A 26,203-nucleotide genomic window follows, 5' to 3' on the forward strand; every position below is an offset into this window, starting at 1 on the left:
GGTAAACGCTTCCTATTTTATTAAATAAATATTTCCTTAAAACTATGTTTGTCTCCTATTTATTTATGCATTTCATAATTGTGACCAGGCCTGGCTCCACAGGGGGGCCTAGGTGGGTCTGGCCAACCCAAACATGAGCTTGACCCACCTTCACAACCACACCCACCCCTCCGACTTTTCAGCCCCACTTGGAGAGTCCTATGGCAATTACATATCTTAGCATGTGTGAAACCAATATTTAAACAAAAAAGATTGTGGAGCAACACTGGACCACACGGAACCAAAACTTAACAGAACAGAGTGCCACATGGTACACTAGAAACTGCAGATCAGATAAATGCATGTGAAGTTTATACTAGCTAGCTCGCTATTTTTCCCAACTGTGATGAAACTAAACAAAATATAAATATGTCGGACATAAATAAGCCAGAGTATGAAGAATGCCATCTCTAAAATCTGTTGTTTGGGAGCATTATGGTTTGCAGTAAATTACAGTAATACTGGGCAACGTGTAGTGAAAAGGATGAAGGCTGTGCGTCGGCTCTGTTTCACTGAATTCGGGTATGTCTCAAGAAGCACATTTTACATGTCTCTTCAGCTTACGGGAGCAAAGCATAAACAGCCTGTGCAAGTTAGTCTCACCATGGCGTTCAAGCAGCCTCTCGCTGCAAGCTCAGACAGAGCTAAATCGATAACGGCACCAACAATCATCCATGCGATTATCTAATCAGCCAATCATGTGGCAGCAGTGCATAAAATCATGCAGATACAGGTCACGAGCTTTAGTTAATGTTCACATCAACCATCAGAATGGGGGAAAAAATGTGATCTCAGTGATTTGGACCGTGGCTTGATTGTTGGTGCCAAACGAGCTGGTTTGAGTATTTCTGTAACTGTTGATCTCCTGGGATTTTCACACACAACATTCTCTAGAATTTACTCCGAATGGTGCCAAAAACAAAAAACATCCAGTGAGGGACAGTTCTGTGGACGGAAATGCCTTGTTGATGGGAGAGGTCAACAGAGAATGGCCAGACAGGTTCGAACTGACAAAGTCTATGGTAACTCAGATAACTGCTCTGTACAATTGTGGTGAGAAGAATAGCATCTCAGAATGCTATTCTGAGATTCAGGTTGGCGCTGTTTTGGCAGCATGAGGGGGACCTATACAATATTAGGCAGGTGATTTTAATGTTGTGGCTGAATGATGTGTGTATACATACATACATACATACATATATATATATATATATATATATATATATATATATATATATATATATATATATACATATATATACATATATATATATATATATATATATATATATATATATATATATATATACATATATATATATATATATATATATATATATATATATATATATATATATATATATATATATATATATATATATATATATATATATATATATATATATACATATATATATATATATATATATATATATATATACATATATATATATATATATATATATATATATATATATATATATATATACATACACACACACACACACATGTGTATGTAAAAATTATATTTACATATATATAATATAAGCCTATAAATATTAATAATAATATATATATATATATATATATATATATATATATATATATACACATACAGTTGTGCTCAAAAGTTTGCATACCCTGGCAGAAATTTTGCAGCATTGATTGTGAAAATAAGACTGATCATGCAAAAAACTGTCTTTTATTTAAGAATAGTGATCATATGAAGCCATTTATTATCACATAGTTGTTTGGCTCCTTTTTAAATCATAATGGTAACAGAAATCACCCAAATGGCCCTGATCAAAAGTTTACATACCCTTGAATGTTTGGCCTTGTTACAGACACACAAGGTGACACACACAGGTTTAAATGTCAATTAAAGTTTAATTTCCCACACCTGTGGCTTTTTAAATTGCAATTAGTGTCTGTGTATAAATAGTCAATGAGTTTGTTAGCTCTCACGTGGATGCACTGAGCAGGCTAGATACTGAGCCATGGGGAGCAGAAAAGAACTGTCAAAAGACCTGCGTAACAAGGTAATGGAACTTTATAAAGATGGAAAAGGATATAAAAAGATATCCAAAGCCTTGAAAATGCCAGGCAGTACTGTTCAATCACTTATTAAGAAGTGGAAAATTCGGGGATCTCTTGATACCAAGCCAAGGTCAGGTAGACCAAGAAAGATTTCAGCCACAACTGCCAGAAGAATTGTTCGGGATACAAAGAAAAACCCACAGGTAACCTCAGGAGAAATACAGGCTGCTCCGGAAAAAGACGGTGTGGTTATTTCAAGGAGCACAATACGACGATACTTGAACAAAAATGAGCTGCATGGTTGAGTTGCTAGAAAGAAGCCTTTACTGCGCCAATGCCACAAAAAAGCCCAGTTACAATATGCCCGACAACACCTTGACACGCTTCACAGCTTCTGGCACACTGTCATTTGGAGTGACGAGACCAAAATAGAGCTTTATGGTCACAACCATAAGCGCTATGTTTGGAGAGGGGTCAACAAGGCCTATAGTGAAAAGAATACCAGCCCTACTGTGAAGCATGGTGGTGGATCATTGAAGTTTTGGGGGTGTGTGAGCTCTTAAGGCATGGGGAATCATGTGAAAATTGATGGAAAGATGAATGCAGCATGTTATCAGAAAATACTGGCAGACAATTTGCATTCTTCTGCACGAAAGCTGCACATGGGTCGCTCTTGGACTTTCCAGCATGACAATGACCCTGAGCACAAGGCCAAGTTGACTCTCCAGTGGTTACAGCAGAAAAAGGTGAAGGTTCTGGAGTGGCCATCACAGTCTCCTGACCTTAATATCATCGAGCCACTCTTGGGTGATCTCAAACGTGCAGTTCATGCATGACGACCAAAGACTTTGCATGACCTGGAGGCATTTTGCAAAGACGAATGGGCAGCTATACCACCTGCAAGAAGTTGGGGCCTCATAGACAACTATTACAAAAGACTGCACGCTGTCATTGATGCATTATGTATCTAAGACTTTTGCACAGTACTGTATATTAGTCAAATATAATAATAATAAAGAATATTATTAATATTAATTCATATTAATATTATTATAAGTAATAAATTACTATGTATTTATTAATGACAGCAAGCACTGTCCTTCATAAATACATTGGAGTGAGTAAGCCATTTGGTGTTTCTGATGTGAGTGGATTGACTCACTGAACATACACTCAACAGTCTGAGGAAGCTGGGCGCCATTTTTGTTTCTGTTTGTTTTGGTTCCGCCTAGTGGCTGGAGTTTGTTTTATGGAATAACACTTCTCCTTCAAGAAACCTTTGCATTGATGGAGGATCGTTTTTGCACTGGGGTTCCCGGTCAGCTTGAGAGTGGATTCTGGGGATGGCTGCAAAATATCTACATGCCCACACAAAGGATGTCTTTTATAAAGTTGATGGACTGAGTAAGTCATGGTATATTTTTTTATGCGGCCTCCGATTGAATTTGACTCTTGACCATCTGAGGAACGGGGATGCATGTTTTGTTTCTTTTTGTGATGGTTCCGCCTAGCGGCTGGAGTTTGTTTTGTGGAATAACACTGCTTCGGGACAGTTGTGGATGAATCTGTTCATTCCTTGTGCTTATGCCTCCTATTGGCTGGAGTTTGTTTTGTGGAGTGTTTTTGCAGGACATTGGAATGATTATGTCATCTGCTGTACTCATAAACAGCTGGCTCACTGAACACTTGTTTGTCTGTCTGTCTGAGGAAACTGAATGGCTTTATATCAGTTGGAGTTTGTTTTGTGGAGGAACACACCTTCGAGGCATTTCTGTGAATGAATCTACACGTTCTTTGTGTTTATTCTGCCTATTGGCTGAGGTTTGTTTTACAAAGTATTTTCTGTTATTTAGTTTTGCCTTACAAAATTTGTGCAGAAGCACCGGACTTGAGCAATCCAATGGCAAAGTTGTCGCGGGGGCTCTCGTAGGCATACGTGGACCTTTTGAGTTTAGAGGGATTGACGCCGGTTGGTGCTGTCGTGTGCGGGGTTAATGCGCTCGTTTTTCTTTTTTCTGTTTGTTTGGTTCTGGGGGAAGTTCGGGGTTTGATTGTTGCACTAATGTTGGCATGTGGTCTGTATAATCTTGTTTTTGACACAATTTATTTTGTCTATTATATCAAAATGTCAAATGTTAATATGACTGGGTAATCTTTCTCCACATGGAATGTGAATGGGTTGGGGCACCCCATAAAAAAAGAAGGTTATTTCTTTTCTTAAGCGTAAGAAATGTGATATAGTGTTTCTTTAAGAAACACATTTTTCCTCACAGGAAGCTGAAAAATCTGGGAAGATATGGGGTGGACATACTTTATTGCTGGCTCAAGTAAGAGCAGGGGTTCATTATATTGATAAATAAACATATACAATTCAAATGTCTCAAACAGATTAAAGATAAATTAGGGAGAATCATTATAGTTTTAGCAGAAATTCTGGGGCAAAGGTTGGTTTTGGCTAATATTTACGTGCCTAACGTTGATGATCAGGGCTTTTTTATTGATCTTGAAGGGATGCTGCAAGCCGCTGGCACCCCTCATGATAAAATACTGGGAGGAGATTTTAATCTTTTGATGGACTCAGTCCTTGATCATAGTGAAGCAAAAGTGTGTAAGCCCCCTAGAGCTTTTGAACCCGTCTGGTAGGGACTATACATTTTTTTTCATCAGTCCATAAGATGTATTTTAGAATAGATTTTTTTTTTATATTTAAGTCCCTCATTCCATCTGTTGTGGAGTGCTCAATTGGAAACATCTTAGTCTTAGATCACACCCTGGTGAGTTTAGAGGTGTTGCCACAAATGGAGAAAAAGAAATAATATAGTTGGCGCTTTAATGTAACCCTTTTGCAAAATCCTGATTTCCAACAAATGTTAAAGACTGAAATCAATGTTTATATGGAGACCAACTGGTCCAATTAAGGCAGTTCTTAGGGGTCGGATCATACATTATGCCTCATTTACCAAAAAATACAAAGCACGAGAACTCTTGGTGTTGGAAGGGAATATTAAAAGTGCAGAGGCAGAGCTGAAGCACCGAATGTCATCTGATGGCCTCAGAGAAATGACCTGATTGAAATACAGATATAATAATATTTTGTCACGGAAAGTGGAGTTTTGGTTATTCAGGGCTAGACAGTCATACTTTGAGTTGGGGGACAAAGCAGGGAAGCTTTTGGCTAGATATATAAAGCAGAGAGAATCTTTTTCTACCATTCCCTCAGTGAAAACGGCTAGTGGTGAAATATTTACCTCAGTCATTGATATTAATAATGCTTTTAAAGAGTTCTATCTTGATCTTTATAGTTCCACATCTTCGTCTACTGATGAGGATATTAGACAATTTGTGGAACCATGAATTTTTTAGATCTTATGTTACAGAATTGGCTCCACTTTTGTTAGAAGTTTATATGGAATCATTAAAGAATGGAAAGCTTCCCCCAACCATGACACAAGCCCGGATCAGTCTGATCCTCAAAAAGGACAAAGATCCAAGCGAGTGTATAAGTTACCGTCCAATTTCCCTGATCCAGCTAGATGTACAAATTTTGGCAAAACTTTTGGCTAACCGATTAAGTAAAGTTATGTATCTCTTATACATATAAATCAGGTGGGGGTTTTTCGGGGCCGTAGCTCTTCTGATAACATTAGGCGTTTCATCAATATCATGTGGTCAGTAGTGAATGATCAGTCTCCGGTCGCTGCCGTCTCACTTGACGCCGAAAAAGCATTTGATATGGTAGAATGGGATTATCTTTTTAAGATTTTGGAAACGTATGGGTTTGGGAGTACGTTTATTGGTTGGATTAAGTTACTTTTTAGACACCCTGTAGCAGCGGTACAAACAAATTGATTAATTTCAGATTATTTTACTCTGAATAGGGGCACTCGGCAGGGTTGCCCTCTTTCCCCATTATTGTTCTGTCTTGCCCTGGAACTATTAGCAGCCACGATAAGAAAGGAGGATGATTTTCCAGGGGTGATGGCGGAAGGTGTGGCGCATAAGCTTCTGCTTTACGTAGATGATATTTTATTGTCTCTGACCCTACTAGATCTATGCCTTGCCTCCACAGAATTATTAATTCCTTTTCCAAGTTCTCAGGATTGGTCTAAATCCAAATCCAAAGTCAATTAGTCTAAATCCAAAGCTTTGGCTTTGACAGCATACTGTCCAGTAACGGCCTTCCAGCCGGGCGCCTTCCAGTGGCCCAAACAGGGCATTAAGTATTTGGGCATTTTATTCTCAGCAAATTTGTCTGATTTAGTCAGAATTAATTTGATCCCTTAATAAAAAGATTTTCGAATGATGTGGGAAGGTGGGCTTCATTACATTTATCTATGATTGGGAAGGTTAATGTAATTAAAATGAATTGTATTCCAAAATTCAACTACCTGTACAATCTCTCCCTAAAGATGTCCCCCTCTCTTATTTCAAGCAATTTGATAGCATAACAAAGTCCTTCTTTTGGAATGGTAAGTGTCCCAGGTTAAATTTCAATAAGTTACATAGGCCGATTGACAATGGTGGGTTAGGCCTACCCAAGATTTTGTTTTATTATTATGCATTCGGTCTCAGACATTTGGCTTATTGGTCGCTTCCACCTGAAAGAGCCCCTCCCTGGTTTTGTATTGAAAAGGAAGTTCTTGCCTTATCTCACCACTCCAAAGCCCTTCTATCAAACTAATTGGAGAAGTTAAGTCTCACCCCGTTATCTCACATTTACACTCGATATGGACAAAAGCGTCCAGAGTGTTTAACTCAGATATTTATTTAAACGTAACCTCGAGCATATGGCTGAACCCTAAACTATGTATTAATAAGTCCCCTTTCTGTTGGTCAGATTGGATTGTGAGGGGGGTTAATACACTCGGTGACCTATATGAGAGTGAATTATTGAGATCTTTTGAAAATTTGATTCAACATTTTGGGATTCCCAGATCTCAATTATATAAGTATTTTCAGCTGTGCCACCTGCTCTGCACTGTTTTGGGAGTACCACGCACCCCCCTAGAGTGGCAGATCCTCTGGGAGTGGTGATTGCTGCTTTGGGAAGGGTCATGAGTCATCAGTGTATTACTTCCTGCTAATTCAGAGTGTGGGGGACGGAGCTTTAAACTCTCTCAAAAGATTATGGGAGGAAGATTTAAATTTGTTATTGGAGGAGGGAGTGTGGGCTAGGTTTCTAAAAAACGTCAAGTCTGCATCTAGAGATGCAAGGGTGCGCCTTATGCAATTTAAGATTTTACATAGATTTTATTGGACCCCTTCTAAATTGTATAGGCTTGGTCTTAAGGACACACCCACCTGCTGGTGATACCATTCAGAAGATGGAGACACCACCCATGTTTTTTGGGGGTGTCGTAATATTCAAGAATTTTGGTTGAAGGTGCAAAGTTTTGTATGTGATGTGTTGAACACTAAAATCTTGTTCTGCCCCTGACTCTGTATTTTGGGAGATGGGGAGGTCATAAATTTGGAGGATAAGTACATAACAAATTGGGTTTTGACCAGTGTGATGATTGGTAGGCAGGTTATTTTAAGGGGATGGAAGTCAGATGGCGCACCCTCATTCCCAGAGTGGTGTGCGGAGATGGGGAGTGTGGCTGCCTTCGAGGAGGGGTCGAGCAGAAGGATGGGAGTTAGGAATTTTTTCAATAAGAAATGGGGCAATTATTTAGCATTTTTTGGGGACTCTCGAGGAGGGGTGGTGGAGAGAGTAATTAAGAGTATAGTTTTTAATTATACTTGATTATTGTATTTTCTTTTTTTATTGTTTTAGTTTTGTGTTTTTGTTTTATTTTTATTTTTTTATTTATTTTTTTTGTGTGTGTGTGTCTATATTCTATTGACCACAGGGGTGTTCATGGGGGGGTCAGGGTGGGGTGGGAGATTGGTAGGGGTAGGGGTTATAGTGGGGGTTTCATGTTAAAAGTGATTGATTCATTATATGTTGTTTTTTCTTTGTGTTAACTTATGAATCAATAAAAATGTTAATTGCAAAACAAAGGGGTGGCTGAGGGTGTGGGGACCACAAACAGAGTGAAGGCAGGGCCCTCATGTGAGATGAAATGGCAGCAGAAGGACTGGGTCTAATGGGAAGGACTTGGGCTGGTCCCATAATGCCTTGAGGCTGAGGAAGCAGCTGCCTCTGGGTTGCCAGCTTTGGTCTGACCACCTCAGCTGTGGTTAGGGGGACGTGGAGATGATATGCCTCTTCAGTCTAGCTTGGCCTTCTGTGCTTTGTGGCAAGCTATAGGTGTGCTCTGACCTTTGTGTTTGGGAAGGAGGTGCAGCAGGGCGAACACTGGCAGGTGGAAGAAGCTCAGCAGCAACAGGGAGAGGGTCAGGTCTTGCCTTCTCACCATAGGCTGTAGGTAAACGAACTGCAGGGTACAGCACCTTTGCTTGTTTGTCAGTCTATTCTATTTCTTTTATGCTCTGACACCGTATTTGTTTGACACATTTCACACATTCTTGCTCCATTTCACAAGTATAGTTGCTCAGAAACTTTTCAAGTTCATTATGCTTCTCTCTAGTCAGTTCCGCATGCGAGTAGAGGCAGCTATTCAAGAACGGCATGAGACCGCGCGCCACCGCATACAGACTCGCGTTGCACTTCTATTGTTCTGTGGTCCAATCTCTTATTCATAGAAATCACTAAATACTGTATGAAATCAACTGCTCACCCATTCTGAGATCAATATGCAGTAGCAATTTTGTTTATTTCAAAGATGTATACCCCTTAAGAATGCGCATTTAGCCTACTTTAAATTATAAAATAAGTGGATAGTTTAGCATGTTCAAAGGCAAGATGACACCTTTCCTTGGGCAAGAAGAAGATAAACTTGTTCCAGCTGTCATCTGATTTTTATAAAATGGGTTATATATTCTATGAAATACCATACAGGCCTATGAATATACTTATTTAGACCACCCACCTCTGAAATCTCAATTTAACCGCTGCATTCAAGAAAAATATTTTATTAAATGTAATCTACTACCAACTGTAAATGTTCACACTCCATACAAAACATTCCAGATTAATAAATGGTTATTATTGTTGTTTACACAGATGCCAGTAGGCTACTCATTTTAATAATTATTTTAGTGACTCAATATTACGCTTCAGCAAACAAATATGCACGATTAATTTTATCGGCATAACAGCAAATTAAATGCTATGTAGTAAGCACTCTTTGCTAACACAGCAAAATAAAATAAATGTAAAAACAAATTAAAAAAACTGAACCATTTGGACCTGCATATGCCGTTAAAAGTGGTCCCGCACCTACAGTATAGGCTTATGTCATGCAGTTGATTTAAAGTTTTGGAAACTAAAATAAAATCCAGTGGAGAGTCTTCTTCACAAGCTCAAGGAACAATGATGAAAATATTTTCAGTCATCTCCATGCAGGATCCTTTCAAGATTGATTGGATGCTTATTGATTTAAATGTGAATGGATGAAAGGAATAGAATGTTACAAATGCGGCTACACTCGTTTCAATGCAACTATAATCTAATAAATATGTATTAATGTAAGAAATGCACTACGTTATTTTATATTTGTTTTAAAATGTTACATTATTTCAGAAATAAAGACAACTCACACAGTGACTCAAGCGATTTACGTTTAATGATGAATTTGGCCAAGGCCACTGATCTAGAGTCAGCTTTCCCTTCCCGCCAGTAATTAAAATTTGTAGGCTATATGAGGTGGGGGAACTGAGACAGTTTACTGGCCAGGTGAAGGTTAAGCCTCACCCACCTATGCTTCTCACTCTGTCATTGTGCCACTGGACTAGAGTGGTCTGATTCACCTACACCAGTTGCAGATTTGTGTTCTGCATAATGGCCCTGTTATCCAGGATCAGCTGCCCGATCCTGAGGTAGTCCTGCAAGATCAGAGTTCATCTTCTCAATGAGCCCTTCCCCTTCCTCTTGGAATTTTTGTGGATTAAGCACAGTCACACAAAAACGGCCTCCACAAGCCAGCAACAGTTTGGCAACTGGACAGGCAAAGCTGTTGATCCCAACACACAACGCTTTAGACTGTCCACCCCAGGAGTGAAAACTGCCTTCTTTTTCAGAGACCTAATTCTCCCTGTGGTCAGTCTGTCCTGGTGTCTGGCAAAAAACACCACCTGCTGCTTGTCATCATCAAGCATGTTCTGCCAGAGGCCCACAATATCGCTGGCCTGAAAAAAACAAAAGACAAAACAAGCAAACATAGATGAGTTACATGCAAAATGGTTTGTCAGAGCAGCCACACTGTTTTGAAGTAAAGAGATACTTTATTCTCCTCTTCACAATTTATAAAACAAATGCTGACCTGCTAACTGCTGAGATTTAGTCCTGTTGTGTCCCTCAGCTCCACTATATATTCTGCCAGGTTATCCACACGGTCCATCCCTGGCACATTTCGGTCATCCACAGCCTGAGAAAGTGTATAATAAAATAAATCTGATAACTGTGTGCATTTATATGGCAGGATGGTTGAGGAGGCAGGCAGGATAGAGGAAGCAGTAGCTGGCAGTGTGGAGGATGGTGCAGCAGCTAGCTGAATTATTGGTGTTTCCCCGCCAGCAGTGGTAGTGAGGTCTTCAAGAAGTAAGGATATAGTAGGGTCAGTGTGAGATCCTCTTGAAATCCTTCATCCTCCTGCTCTTCCACATTAACGTCCTCCAGCAACTGGTCTGTGTCCTCTGAATCTGGGTCCACCCTCTGAAGTGGCTGTCCTGTCTGGCTGAGTAGGTAATTCACTCCAATAAGCTCCCCTAAAGAAAGCAAAATGCAGATTGATGCATTGCAAGCCAAATTTAATTATATAGCTCATTTCAAACGCAATGTTAATTCAAAGTGTTTTACAAAAGGATATATAAAGACGTATAAAATCAAGTGTATAATCTTGTAAGAACATAAAATGAATGAGGAAAAACAAATATATTTTACTCCAAAGAAATTAAAAAAGTATAACAAAAGGTCGTAAAATAATGCAGATTACTAATCTACACTGCAAAAATTATTTTCTTATTTTATATTTCAGGTAAAAATATCTAAACATTCTTTAGACAAGAAAAAAATTATTTGAGAAGCAGAATGATGTATTATATTTTTTTCTTGTTTTTAGAGAAATCTGACAACATTTTGTGGGATTGCTTACAGGAAGAAAAAGCTTAGATAGCTTGTCTAAGCTTAGATAATCTTAGACAATACTTAATACCTTATGTCATTCTGTTTCTCAAGTCAGTTTATCTTAAATACCTTTTTATCTTTAGATATTTTTCTGAAAATCAAGACAAACATTTTGCAGTTTAATAATGGTGGATCAGTGGTAATCAAGTGTTTTTGCTCCACAATTAGAGTCTTAACAGCTTCATACTGTCAGTGTTCAGAGCCTGGATAGGTGAGGAGAGAGGATGGCTTGGTGGCCAGGAAAGCTCATGCCCGATCCTGGTTCCACCTGTTGAGGCCTTCCAGGAGATAGAGCTGAAAATGCAGGGTGTTTGCACTGGTTCCTATACATAAATAATTAGAAAGAGAATATTTTATTAGAGAGCTTATTTAACGAGATAAATATATATATATATATAAAACTAAGCTGCACTGGGTGGCCTGGGTAGCTCAGCGAGTATTGAAGCTGACTACCACCCCTGGAGTCACGAGTTCGAATCCAGGGTGTGCTGAGTGACTCCAGCCAAGTCTCCTAAGCAACCACATTGGCCCGGTTGCTAGGGATTGTAGAGTCACATGGGGTAACCACCTCGTGATCGCGATTAGGGGTTCTCGCTCTCAACGGGGCTTGTGGTAAGTTGTGTGTGGATCGCGGCGTGAAGCATGAGCCTCCACGTGCTGTGAGTCGCTGCAGTGTCATGCACAGCATGCCACATGATAAGATGTGCGGATCCACGGTCTCAGAAGCAGAGGCAACTGAGACTTGTCCTCTGCCACCCGTATTGAGGTGAGCAACCGCGCCACCACGAGGACCTACTAAGTAGTGGGAATTGGGCATTCCAAACTGGGAGAAAAAGGGGATCAAATTAAAAACAATTAAATAAAAAAAAGAATGTGCTGCACTGGGCAAATTATGAAGTGATATTCTATTGTAATGCATTTGATGTGCAGAACACTGAAATGCCAATGAGCCACAAACCTGGAATAAACCTCTGCAGATGGCAGTGGAACGACGTTGACGTGATGTTGAGCCCCTAGCACACCTGTACTTGGTAAGCACTATTTCTCCCTTGGTGGTGGTGCCTGTCGCAGTGTAGAGAGACACACCCAGGACGTCCTGTTACACTGCACGTGCCTCTTCTGAATACACCAGATGTGCTCCATCCTCACTGTATCCAGCAGAGGAACACCCAGAAGGTCTCTTCCTCTTTCTTCCAACTCTTGCAGTAGGTGCTCAATCAGGCAGATAGCGGTCTCCACTCCACGAGTGCTCCGACGGCAATAGAGGGCCAGCTCCTTCTTTGTAATGTGTCTGTTCACCAGGTCATCAGTGATGAGAGGCAGCCTTTCCTCCTCCAGCTGCTCTCTCTTCGCCTGAAAAAACAAAAAAGCAACATCAAGCGGGTCCTTCCAGGTCAGTCAGAACACTGATTAGGATCTGGCCCCTCTCATTGCCAACAGAGGACAGTGCCCTTGGCAATGCCCGCCAGCTTCTTTGGGATCTGATATCAAGAACAAAATACACATAAAGCATTAATTATAACACACTGTATAGCATGCACATAACCTCAAAAAAGTGTGAAACTACTAACTCCTTTTTTGTTGAATCCATTTTTAAGATGGACCCAAAGGTTGAGGTAATGCTGGCCTTAATGTGATCCATTCGGCTTACAATGTCTTTTCCGTAAACGGTCAGCAGCCACTTGCTGGTAGGGACATCGATAGGCTCAGGAGCTCCTGGAAAGTAACTGGAAAGAGGCTGGAGTGGTCAGCAAAGACTGCACACTCCCCCATGTAGTGTGCCAAGTGGTCAAGCCACTCCTCCCCATGGTTCTCCTTCAGCTCCTTAGCCAGTCTGGTGGGGTTATTACCCAAGGTCATCTCCCTTAGCAGGCGTATGACATGAATGTCACATGCATAACTTTGAGTACAGGAGGAGATTTGCTTCATTATTTATCTATACTGTATGTATAAAAACACCTTCTGTGTATGCATATTATATGCATCCTATTGAACATGTGATGAAAGATTGTTTCTGTCAAGTTTGCATGTACAGCATTCACTATGCAACCTCCACGCTTATAAATGCTGTCTATATCAAAGAAAAGGGTTACAGATGCTGAAGGGGATGTGCTGGCTTTCAGTAGTTCAGAAGAACATAGAAGGCTGGCTCTCATCGAGTTGAAAGAAGAAGGGCTGCTTGTCACCAAGGGTGTGCAAGAAGGGTTGACACTGTCAGACAATGTAGTTGAGGAGGCAAATGAGGTCTGTAAGATATAAAGAGCATATTATTGTTGTAAATATTATCAAACAATAAACTATATGTTTTTTTTAATTACCTGAATCTCCAGCTTCTTCCTGGGTACGTTTATATTAGGCTTGGCTGCAGCACTGTGGGACCTTCTAAACTGTGGCTTTGTAAACTAAAAGTGGGAGTTACAGAGAAGAATGACATACATTTAAAATCAGATTACATTTTCTTACAAACTGTGCATATTTAAAGTACAGAGCCAATGAATTACAGTACATACAAATCAACCCTACATACATAAACAAAAACAAAAAATTATTTAGGAGAGTAGAATTCAGCTCAATACACAACCCCCCAGCCAGCCGATAGGTGCGTGAGGGGGGTGGGGGTAGTCTATACATCAATCAGACTTATAAGTTACCAATGATAAGCTAAGCGGAGGCCATCTGGAAGTATGAGGAGAGGTCTCGGTAGAGGCAGGGCCAGACTGTAACAATAATTTACAGAATAACAACAACAATTGTCTGTTGACAAGCAATCTCTATATTACGTTCTATGGTTTCATTCATGTTTTTCATTAACATTTGCCAATACGTACCCTCTGAAAAATGTTGGGTTTGACATTTGGCAGCTCTCAAAACAATTGAGACTAGAAATGCCTGCTAAAAATAAACACTGGCCACATTACATTGCACTGACCACTATATTGTATCCTTGTTTTATCTTTTAAATCTGTAATAATTATCATATCACAATGCACTGGCCACTATATTGACTTCTTATCAAAATCTGTAAAAACAAATTATGCAATTATCATATCAGTACAGTCTTTTATTCCACCTTCCAGCTTTACCTTCTTTGGCTTGTGTTTGATCAGCATTATAGCCCACAAATTGAACAGTAATTAAATTAAAACTGACAAATCAGTTTACACATCGTTGCATTAAACAATTAGCAAAATGATTACCTACATGATCCATCATTACAGAAAGCATACACCTACATAATAAATTATATAATATTTTATTGATACGAATTAATCACTGTTTGTGTAATTCTAAAAGAGACTTATTACAACTAGGATCTATTTATTTATTTATTTTTATCTTTAAAAATACATGAATACGTACCAAACATACTTTTGGCTCTGACTCAGACAGCTTTAAAGTAGAAATTTTAATTTATATGATTAAAAAAAAGGACCCAATCAGCAAATTACAATATAATGTTTTACCGTTGCCAGTATGGTAATGTAATCAATATGTAATGTGCAATTTATAAAAGTAAAAGCCATATAAAAATTAGGAAATACTGTCCAACACTGGAATGTTACAAAACTGAGAAAAGTACGAATCAATGATTACAAACAAAACACTGAACAGTTTACTGACCAATTGCGACACTTAAAAATACACAAAACACATGTGCTATCGACCGTTAATATTCTTAGCTTTAAAAAAAGAATTCTTACCTTGCTGTTGATGTAACGTTCAAAAGGAAGTAACGAGAGCTGGATCTAAGTGCAGCTAAAAAGAGTTTAATGACGTGAAGTAAACAAAGTACAAAATAACGGGGTAAACACAGGAACAAAAGAAACATCCACAATGGGAAAACACAGGAACAAAGGAAACATTCACGAAGGGCACTGGTCATACACAGAAGGTCAAAACACAAAACAACTGACAAGGACTGAACAGAAATCACGGGATTATATACACAAAGACTAATAAGTTAATGAAACACAGGTGAGGACAATCAAGGACAGCTGGCAGTGATGAGGGCAGGGAATTATGGGAAGTGTAGTCTGGGAGGAACAGATGACAGGGGAGAAACACATGGCAAACAAGAGTGAATTATGACATAGCCCCACCTCTAATGGGCAGCTCCTGATGCCCAAGGAAGGCTGGTAAGGGAGGCAGGGCCAAGATGAAGCCAGAGACCAAAGAGACCAGAGCAGATTAGGTGGAGGGCCGGAAGACCAGGGAGACCAGAGCAGATCGGGTGGACGGCCGAGAGACTAAGGAGACCAGAGCAGATCAGGCGGATGGTCAGGAGACCAAGGAGACCAGGGCAGATCAGGCGGACAGCCATGAGACCAGGGAGACCTTAGCAGATCAGGCAGACGACCAGGAGACCAAAGGGACCAGGGCAGATCAGGCAGACAGCCTTGAGACCAGAGCAGATCAGGCAGATGGCCAGGAGACTCAGAAGACCAGAGCAGATCAGGTGGATGGCCAGAAGACCCAGGAAACCAGAGTATATCAGGTGGTCGGCCAAGAAACCCAGAAGACCAGAGAAGATCAGGCAGATGGCCAGGAGACTCAGAAGACCAGAGCAGATCAGGTAGACAGCCAGAAGACCCAGGAGACCAGAGTATATCAGGCGGGTGGCCAGGAGACCCAGAAGACCAGAGCAGATCAGGTGGACAGCCAGAAGACCCAGGAGACCAGAGTATATCAGGCGAATGGCCAGGAGACCCAGAAGACCAGAGCAGATCAGGCAGATGGCCATGAGACTCAGTAGACCACCTCAGGGTAGGGACTGGATCAGGGGGTCTGGTTGATGGCCACAGGGCTGAAACAGGGTCAGGAGGCCTGGGTGGTGACCCCAGACTTGAGACTGGAGCCATGGAAGACTCTGAGGGCGGAGCCATGGTAGGCAGAGCCGTAGGAGGCTCGAGGGGTGAAGCCATGGCAAGCAGAGCCATGGAAGGCTCGAGGGGCAAAGCCGTGGAAGGCGGAGCCATAGGAGGCTCGAAGGGTGAAGCCACGGAAGGCAAAGCCACGGAAGGCCCGAGGGGCGAAACCATGGAAGGCAGAGCCATGGCTGGCTAGCCTTGAGAGGCTCGAGGGGCAAAGCCATGGAAAGTGGAGCCGTAGGAGGCTTGAGGGGCGGAGTCGTGGAAGGCAGAGCCGTGGCACGCTCGAGGGAAAGAGTCCAGGATGACTGGGAAATGACCTCAGTGGTTGTGAACATGAGCAGAGACTTGGAGGTGACCTCTGTGGTCATGAACATGGACAGAGACTTGGAACCGACCTCCGTGGTCGTGTACAAGGGCAGAGAATCGGAGATGACCTCTGTGGTCATGTACATGGGCAGAGATTTGGAAACGACCTCCGAGGTCGTGTACATGGGCAGAGACTCGGAGATGACCTCTGTGGTCGTGTACATGGTCAGAGACTTGGAAACGACCTCCATGGTCGTGTACATGGGCAGAGACTCGGAGACGACCTCTGTGGTCGTGTACATGGGCAGAGACTTGGAAACGACCTCCGTGGTCGTGTACATGGGCAGAGACTCGGAGACGACCTCTGTGGTCATGAACATGGGCAGAGACTTGGAAATGACCTCTGTGGTCATGAACATGGTAGGTAATGTGGGCTCTGGGACAAACGAGGCTGGCAATGCTGGCTCTGGGATGGACAAGGCTTGCAACGCTGGCTCTGGGAAGGACGAGGCTGGCAATGCAGGCTCTGGCAAAACAGACTAGTACATGGCTGTGGCATGACATTGAGCAAACTCAGACGTGGCTGTGACATGGCATGGAGCAGGCTGAGGTTTGGCTATGACATGGTATGGAGACTCGGAGACGACCTCTGTGGTCGTGTACATGGGCAGAGAACATGGCCTCCTCCTCCTCCGGGAGGCCAACATAGGTAACGTGGGCTCTGGGACGAACGAGGCTGGCAACGCTGGCTCTGGGACGGACAAGGCTGGCAACGCTGGCTCTGGGACAGACGAGGCTGGCAACACAGACTCTGGCAAAACAGACTCATACATGGCTGTGGCATGATGTGGAGCATACTCAGATGTGGCTGTGACATGGCATGGAGCAGACTGAGGTTTGGCTGTGACATGGCATGGAGCAGGCTGAGGCATTGCTGTGACATGGCATGGAGCAGGCTGAGGCATTGCTGTGACATGGCATGGAGCAGGCTGAGGCGTGGCTGTGACATGGCATGGAGCAGGCTGAGGCGTGGCTGTGACATGGCATGGAGCAGGCTGAGGCGTGGCTGTGACATGGCATGGAGCAGGCTGAGGCGTGGCTGTGACATGGCATGGAGCAGGCTGAGGCGTGGCTGTGACATGGCATGGAGCAGGCTGAGGTTTGACTGTGACATGGTACGGAGCATGCTGAGGCGTTGCTGTGACATGGCATGAAGCAGGCTGAGACGTGGCTGTGACATGACATGGAGCAGGCTAAGGCGTGACTGTGACATGGCATGGAGCAGACTCAGACATGGCTGTGACATGGCATGGAGCAGGCTGAGGTTTGACTGTGACATGGTACAGAGCAGGCTGAGGTGTTGCTGTGACATGACATGGACCAGGCTGAGGTGTGGCTGTGACATGACATGGACCAGGCTGAGGCGTGGCTGTGACATGACATGGAGCAGGCTGAGGCTTGGCTGTGACATGGCATGGAGCAGGCTGAGGCGTGGCTTTGACATGGCATGGAGCAGGCTGAGGCGTGGCTGTGACATGGCATGGAGCAGGCTGAGGCGTGGCTGTGACATGGCATGGAGCAGGCTGAGGCGTGGCTGTGACATGGCATGGAGCAGGCTGAGGCGTGGCTTTGACATGGCATGGAGCAGGCTGAGGCGTGGCTGTGACATGGCATGGAGCAGAATCAGACGTGGCTGTGACATGGCATGGAGCAGGCTGAGGTTTGACTATGACATGGTATGGAGCAGGCTGAGGCATTGCTGTGACATGGCATGGAGCAGGCTGAGGTTTGGCTGTGACAGGGCACGGAGCAGACGGAGGCGTGGCTGTGACATGGCGTGGAGCGGACTCAGGCGTGGAAGACTCCGAAGCCGGAACTGGGATTGAAAGAGGAGGATCCTCTGCAGTGAGTGTCGCTAAGATTAGCCTCACATATTCCTCCCAAGTGCAATCTCCGGACTCCAGCAATTCCCTCCACCGGCGTGTTGTTAATCCAATTCGGTAGATGCATTTCAGGGTATCATCATCAAAACCTGTGTGGACGGCAACGGTGGAGAAGAAATGGGAGAACTCTCTTATTGATAAGTCCACCTGGCTCAGCTGTACGAAGTACACCACTAGATCCATTTTTGCAGTCAGTTGTTCTTTTTTTAATTTTTTTTCAAACCCAATTTGGAATGCCCAATTCCCAATGCGCTTTTAAGTCCTCATGGTCGCGTAGTGATTCGCCTCAATCCGGGTGGCGAAGGACGAATCCCAGCTGCCTCCGCATCTGAGACCGTTAACCCGTGCATCTTATCACGTGGCTTGTTGAGCGCGTTGCCACGGAGACATAGCACATGTGGAGGCTTCACGCCACCCACCACAGCATCCACGCTCAACTCACCACGCGCCCCACCGAGAACGAACCACATTATAGCGACCAGGAGGAGGTTACCCCATGTGACTCTACCCTCCCTAGCAACCGGGCCAATTTGGTTGCTTAGGAGACCTGGCTGGAGTCACTCAGCATGCACAATTTAGAGCGCATTGGGAATTGGGCATTCCAAATTGGGGAGAAAAGGGGAGAAAAAAAAAAGGACAAAGATCCAAGCGAGTGTAAGTGTTACCGTCCAATTTCCCTGATCCAGCTAATGTAAAAATATTGTCAAAAATTTTGTCTAACCGATTAAGTAAAGTTATGCCATATAGATCAGGTGGGGTTTTAATTTCATATAATTTGATTCCGTATTTTCTGTCATGTTTATTTAATCTGTGACTGTAATCAATAAAAATTGTTAATAACAAAAAAAGGATCTTGGCAGGCCCAGTTCTATGGGGGTGCTTGAGGGTGCTAAGCCACTTAGTGCACCCTCAATTGCAGACCAGGGCAAACTACGGCCCGTGGGCCGATTTATCAAGAACGTTTTTTTATTAGATCTTTCATTTATCTGGCTTTGGGACCTATCGCGCATCCACAAGCTTGTAATATGCTCAGGGTTGCCAGATAATTGATGCAACACCCCAATCAGAGATTTATACATGCACAAATAGGAAATATTTCGCCTTATGTAATACTTAATTTATGTAATCTGGCAACGAAGCATGAGCTCTCTCTCTCTCTCTCTCTCTCCTCTTTGAAAAAAATAATAAAGTACTTAGCCCTCAATAGTGCTAAGTACTTTATTATAGTGCTAATTATGCTCAAAGAAAAGTGTGATGCAGCCACTCCATGTCCATTCGTGAGGCTACATGTGCTGTTTAGTGCCGAATCAGCGAGCAAACCTTTTCAGTGATGAACTTTAGTAAATCCCAATAGATATTCACATCATTTGCACACAGAGAGGACACGTGAGTAAAACCAAGTGAGAGAGGAATATGTTTGTTCTTTGTGTTATTTGTAAAATTCTGATGTCCCTCACACCTGTATGTGAATGTTACTCTGGTAGTAATCATTTATCAGTGTCATGCAGCCTGTTTTATTCAGTTGTGTGCTGAATGGGATGCCAAACATTGACAAGACCCACATCATGACCCATGAGCGTGTTAACAGATTGATAATATTTTGAGAATAAAACAAGTAAACGGGTCCACTTTGCGGCCAACTTTAAAATAAGCTTTTAGAATATATTATTTCCAAATATTTTATTTTACTATTAAACCAGACTCCTGATGTAGAGTGTTAAATTTAATACTAAAGTATGGTAAAATAAACAATTAATAATTATACTCAGCCTTTATAAAGTTTTACTAACACATGATAGAAAAGTAGCAGCAAAACTTCATGCAATCGCAGAATGGTCCCATCAGTATACACTTCAGAATGTGTGCATGTCTGGGCTTAAAAGATAAAACTATGTAGAACGTTTTATCTGCTCTGTTCCATGTTCTACTTAACGGCTGATGTGGCCCCTGTACAAAAATAACTGCACACATCTGCTCAGTTGAGTATGTAAGACTAGTATTGTAAATTGGCAAGCAGATTTCCTTGAACCCCAGCAAACACAAAAAATCATTTTGTGAATACACAAAATGCTGCATCAATGTATGTCCTAATCTGCAGGTGCAGCATTTTGCTGTCATTTTCAGTGACAAATCATGTGAGAGAAAACAAATGAAGCAATAAATGTTTTGTACATGAAAAACTGTTCTTTATGTTGTTTTAGTAGAATTAAAACATGATTTAATCTATTAAAAATGTGTAATTACGATACATCTCCACTTTATACAGAGCACCCCCACTATTTTCAGAAGCACCCTCAGTGATTTTGATCTGGAACCGGGCCTGGATCTTGGTAATTTTAATGGATAAACACACATTTGTTCTTTGTTAGTTCATAGTGCATGAACTAATGTTAACATATACAACTTTTAATTTTAGAAATATATTAGTACATTTTGAAATTAACATTAACCAAGGTTTACAAACGCTGAGAAACTACTGCTAATTGTTATGCATGTTAAATAATGTAGTTAACTAATGCTAACAAATGGAACCTTAGTAGTGGAAGTGTTACCCCATTTGACTATTTTATATGAGATAATATGATTTCCTTCATGTTCATGATGTTAAACATAATACTTAAAAAGGAACAAAGCATGGGCATTTAATGCCATATATGTAAAAAAATAAAAAATACATTCAATTTCAAAGCCTAGCAAAAATAATAATTTAAACAAATTTACACAACTTTAACAACAGCTACATTTGAACAGAAACACTACACCTTTATATAACAAATAGACAACTCATCACAAGAATAATTGACTCTTAGGCCCATCTTATCATGACATACAAGGCGACAAATGTCACCCATGAAAAGAAAATGATATGTGAGGGTCTCTCTGGAAAGTTCTGGTTCTTCAAAAAGATTGCGGAACACCATTGTTTGTCCTCTTCTTCCAACTGTAGGAAATATATATATATATATATATATATATATATATATATATATATATATATATATATATAAATATAGGGTGTGTGTGCTATGTACACCAATCAGCCACAACATTAAAACCACCTGCCTAATGTTGTGTAGGTCCCCCTCGTGCCGCCAAAACAGCGCCAACCCACAGCTTGATATTACAATGATATTCTTCTCACCACAATTGTACAGAGCAGTTATCTGAGTTACCGTAGACTTTGTCAGTTTGAACCAGTCTGGCCATTCTCTGTTGACCTCTCATCAACAAGGCATTTCCGTTCACAGAACTGCCGCTCACTGGATGTCTTTTGTATTTGGCACCATTTGGAGTAAATTCTAGAGACTGTTGTGTGTGAAAATCCCAGGAGATCAGCAGTTACAGAAATACTCAAACCAGCCCATCTGGCACCAACAATCATGCCACGGTCCAAATCACTGAGATCACATTTTTTTCCCATTCTGATGGTTGATATGAACATTAACTGAAGCTCCTGACCCATTTCTGCATGATTTATGCACTGCAGTGCTGCCACATGATTGGCTGATTAGATAATCGCATGGATGATTGTTGGTGCCATAATTGCTTTAGCTCTGTCTGAGCTTGCAGCGAGAGGCTGCTTGAACGCCATGGCGAGACTAACTTGCACAGGCTGTTTATGCTTTGCTCCCGTAAGCTCAAGAGATACATGTGATGATGTTGTCGCAAATGAATCATCTTGTTAGATGTGCTTCTTGAGACATACCCGAATTCAGTGAAACAGAGCCGACACACAGACTTCATCCTTTTCACTACTCGTTGCCAAGTATTACTGTAATTTACTGCAAACCATAATGCTCCCAAACAACAGATTTTAGAGGTGTTTCAAGGAAATATGAATTTAATAAAATAGGAAGCGTTTCCCAGTTTTTCATATAATTTAATTTGAAATATTAATGATTAAAAAATATATATTTAGGGGGGCCTGGGTAGCTCGGTGAGTATTGACGCTGACTACCACCCCTGGAGTCGTGAGATCTCCTAAGCAACCAAATTGGCCTGGTTGCTAGGGCGGGTAAAGTCACATGAGGTAACCTCCTCGCTATAATGTGGTTCTCGCTCTCGGTGGGGCGCATGGTGAGTTGTGCGTGGATGCCGCGTAGAATAGCGTGAAGCCTCTACATGAGCTAGGTCTTCGCGGCAACGTGCTCAACATGCCACGTGATAAAATGTGCGGATTGACGGTCTCAGACGCAGAGGCAACTGAGATTTGTCCTCCACCACCCGGATTGAGTCACTACGCCACCACAAGGAATTAGAGCGCATTGGGAATTGGGCATTCCAAATTGGGGAGATATATATAAGAACATTTGGCAATCAGTCTATAGAGGAAAGTGCTAAAATAAGAATTTGTTGTTGATGATTGAGTTGTCCAGTAAAAAAATTATGTCATAGTTACAAAGAGAAGTATAAATATTCAAATGAAATAAGGACAGATTTCTTGAGCACTACATAAATTCAACAGATTATGTAAATTAAGGTAGATTTGCTTATTTGGGAGTTTGATTTTAAACGCAGATTTGTGCATGTGCAATGCAGTGATTAACAGGGAGCACTGATGGGGTAATTTGACTGGTAGGCCATTTTGACAGCTTGTGTTGGCTGGTTAAAAGCTTATGGCTGTTGGTATGCTGCATTGACAGCAGGATTAATGACCACTAGGGAGTGCTTTAGAGCCTTTAGCTCTCTCGCCATTTGACACCAGACGCACATAGTGCAACAGGTTGCCACACAGCAGGCATCTTGGAATGAACCCTTCAAGCATAGAGAGATTTTATTCATAAAATCATAGATTTTTTTATTTTGACATGCCATTAAAATGCCATCATAATTGTATATGTTGGTAACACCCTGACATTTGTTTTAACATTGTCGTGGAACAGTACTCTCATGCTGTACATACCTTAATGTGGTACCTCGCTTTCATTGTGCTCCTCATGGAGAGAATAAAAGGATTTGCAATGACCCCAAAGCACATCTCCAGCAGGGGGAGACAGAGACACTCTCCAAAATCCTCCAAAGTCTTACACATTAGGTAGTAAGGACACCACAAACCACAGCAACCTGCCAGAAACAAGAGCAAAGCTGTCAGATGTTTGACACATGCCATAATGTGTTACTTGTAAATACATATATTTAATTGTTGTAGTTCAAGAGGAGATCATCTTTCCTCACTGGATCATGCGTCATTATAAATTTTTTATTTTACAAATATACAAACAGTCTATTTCTTAATTTCTTCCCTCTTTCCACCCCTTATGTGTACACTCACAGACGCTCATGTCTTCGCAACAGTCACACACTCCACTGCTCCACTGGTTTAGCTTCACATTGTCAGTGGCATCTATCATGGCTGGCTGCACACTTACGCCATCATTATCATAAGGTTGACCTGCAAACACACATCAACCCCCAAAGTTTTACTCACTGTTTTACTTACTCATTACGATTCAAAATAACAGTATTGTGTCATAAATTACATATACTTTATGTGTACCTTTCCACCTTTGTGAAACCGTCGGCCCATCTGTATAATTATATTTCATTCTCTATGATACATCTTTATAAATGCTGAATGACAAAGTGAACCTTGAACAGATTATAAAAACACACATTTACCCTCTTAAATGAGAAGAATTTCACAATCATTCTCATTATGACTCAAAATGACAGTAATGTGTCATAAATTGCACATACTGTAAGTGAACCTTGAATAGATTATAAAAAGAGGTCTGTGAACTTCCTATGAGATGGACACAAGATCTAAGATTTTAGATCAGTTCACCTGCACATTACATCACAATAAAAGGAAATGGACAGAAAAGACAGGGAAGAGCTACAAGTTTAATACTGGCAGTACCAACATTAGACTTCAGTTCTGCCATAATGTCATATATCCACTACAAATAGATCATGGTGAAACTTGAGCTTGCCGCTAGAAAAATCCCTTTCCCATCTGCAGGGCTGGTCTGCTCCCACACCCCAGCACAGAGCAATATACAATGCTGATTTCCACACCTCTTGTTCTGCTAAAGAAAAACAGACCATAGAAAATGGGAAAGGGATAGAGGTCTGCACAGGCCTTAAAATGAAACCCGGCCCGTACCCGAGACCATGTGGCCCAACCCTACCCGGCCCGAATGACACCATCAGATTTTAAGCCCAAACCCGACCTGAAATCGCTTACTATCTAATTTCTTCTCCTAGCAAGTACTGTTGCAATAGGCTGTATTTTATGTAAGCATATAGGCAACATTCATAACAGTCCTGAAACAGTAAACATCCACAGTTTTAACAAGGCACAGCAACCCCTTAGTACACTAGAGCAGAAGGGAAAAAAGCATTGACTTACCGTTTATTTGCTGAAACTTCACTTGGTGCAGAACAATCTGGAATAAAATGAAACACTGCAACAGTCCCCTCTTGGTGCAGAACAATCTGTAAAATTATGAAACAATGCAACATTCCCCTCTATGCAGCCTGAACTTGTTCAGATTGTTGAATCTTTGTGACAACTGCACTAAAAACAATCTAGACACAGCGCAAAGAATGAAACAGAGCGCAGGTGTCTCAGCATGGGTTTTTGACAATTTGAAGTTCTTTTTATCTTGACATGTTGTTTAAAATATGCCGTACCTGTGCGAGACACTGAAGAAAAAGTGAGACGTGGTGTAAATGTCAAAGTCATTCGTCCAGCATGTGTTTAAACAATGGGAAAAAAGAACAGACACTTACAAAAACATATTCGGTGTGAACAGCCCTAACTTGTCCGTTCATGCATCTAAATTGAGGAAATCCATCTGTCGTCCATCTCTTTTAGCAAAGGCCAGGATCTTGTCAGCAAAGTTAGGCAACCAGGATGAGCACAATTTGTCAGCAGCATCAGGGTGAAATACACTAAAGTCTTGAGATATCTGTAGTTGGAAATTATGATTATGACAATTATGATTATAACGTCATAGAATTTTAGTGATAAATTCAATTTATTTTTTATTATATTTTTTTATTTTACTCAGTTTTTTAAAGTGATGAAAGATAGGCTGGCACTTTATCACAAGATTAATGTTATTATAGTTTTATTAAATCAAAATTAAAATTCATCTGCTTCAAACTACTGGGCAACAGAGCGAAAAAGACACTGAGGTTATATTGCATTTACTATGCCTGGTATCCATTAGACGAGGGAACTCTGATAAAATCTCAGATATTGGTTTGGAGCTGTTCTGGCGAATCCAGTGAGCCCTAAAAAGAGCAGTTGCTTTCATATACTGCTCAACCTGGTCCTGTGGTCTGGTATTGTTTTTTAGCCATTCTTTTAATTGAATTGCTCTCTCAGGAGACAAAGTTGCTGCTGTTGAGAGGTAAGTTGACAAAGTGAAAAGTCATATTGGTTAATTTACATCAGCTGTACATGTACAGTGCCCTCCACAAATATTGCCATCCTTGGTAAATATGAGCAAAACAGGCTGTTTATCCTCTTGTTCTTTCATTCAAATATTCACAAAAATCTAACATTTATTATAATATGATACAGTATTATTATTACTTTGAGGATTTGTTGTATACAATAGTAATATATTCCTGTCTTATTTACTTTACTATCACCTGGAGTTTATATTCTGATGTTGAGGCTGTATTTTATGTAAGCATCGTAGGCAACGTTCGTATTGTAACAATAAACATACAAGACATGGCGGACCCTCAGCACACTAGAGCAGAAGGGCAAAAAACATTGCCGTTTATCAGGCACCGAAATTTTGCTTGCAGCAGAACAATCTGGAATTATGTTAAACATCGTAACAGTGCCCTCTTTGCAG

At 41.3% G+C, this 26,203-nt stretch overlaps 1 protein-coding gene across 10 annotated transcripts; it reads right to left on the minus strand.

The window, feature by feature from the left end:
• Nucleotides 1-9,689: 9,689 nt before the first annotated feature.
• LOC127446335 (uncharacterized) lies at nucleotides 9,690-25,899 on the minus strand. 10 transcript variants are annotated; one of them, XR_007898202.1, is made up of 9 exons: nucleotides 24,739-25,899; nucleotides 23,659-23,778; nucleotides 23,303-23,450; nucleotides 13,585-13,983; nucleotides 12,838-13,512; nucleotides 12,225-12,747; nucleotides 11,454-11,589; nucleotides 10,404-10,848; nucleotides 9,690-10,269 (listed from the first exon to the last, which is right to left on the minus strand). XR_007898202.1 is itself a non-coding variant. In XM_051707258.1 (9 exons), exon 1 carries the CDS (start codon nucleotides 18,143-18,145, stop codon nucleotides 17,060-17,062), a length of 1,086 nt encoding a protein of 361 aa, XP_051563218.1. In that variant the 3' UTR covers nucleotides 9,690-10,269; nucleotides 10,404-10,848; nucleotides 11,454-11,589; nucleotides 12,225-12,747; nucleotides 12,838-13,512; nucleotides 13,585-13,668; nucleotides 13,918-13,983; nucleotides 15,367-16,610; nucleotides 16,689-17,059. The 10 variants fall into 10 exon arrangements, 9 of the variants coding, with proteins under 9 accessions (XP_051563218.1, XP_051563211.1, XP_051563194.1 ...); XM_051707258.1 differs by lacking the exons at nucleotides 23,303-23,450; nucleotides 23,659-23,778; nucleotides 24,739-25,899 and adding exons at nucleotides 15,367-16,610; nucleotides 16,689-18,145 and having other exon boundaries at nucleotides 13,585-13,668; nucleotides 13,918-13,983; XM_051707251.1 differs by lacking the exons at nucleotides 23,303-23,450; nucleotides 23,659-23,778; nucleotides 24,739-25,899 and adding exons at nucleotides 14,968-16,610; nucleotides 16,689-18,145 and having other exon boundaries at nucleotides 13,585-13,668; nucleotides 13,918-13,983.
• Between the last annotated feature and the right edge of the window lie 304 nt (nucleotides 25,900-26,203).

The sequence above is a fragment of the Myxocyprinus asiaticus genome, chromosome 1 (assembly GCF_019703515.2).
Source record: "Myxocyprinus asiaticus isolate MX2 ecotype Aquarium Trade chromosome 1, UBuf_Myxa_2, whole genome shotgun sequence".
Taxonomy (NCBI): Eukaryota; Metazoa; Chordata; class Actinopteri; order Cypriniformes; family Catostomidae; genus Myxocyprinus; species Myxocyprinus asiaticus.

Bases quoted from the DNA above. Each gene is read 5' to 3' on its own strand.
- LOC127446335 (XM_051707206.1), bottom strand. From the start codon at position 18,145: ATGTCACAGCCACGTCTGATTCTGCTCCATGCCATGTCACAGCCACGC.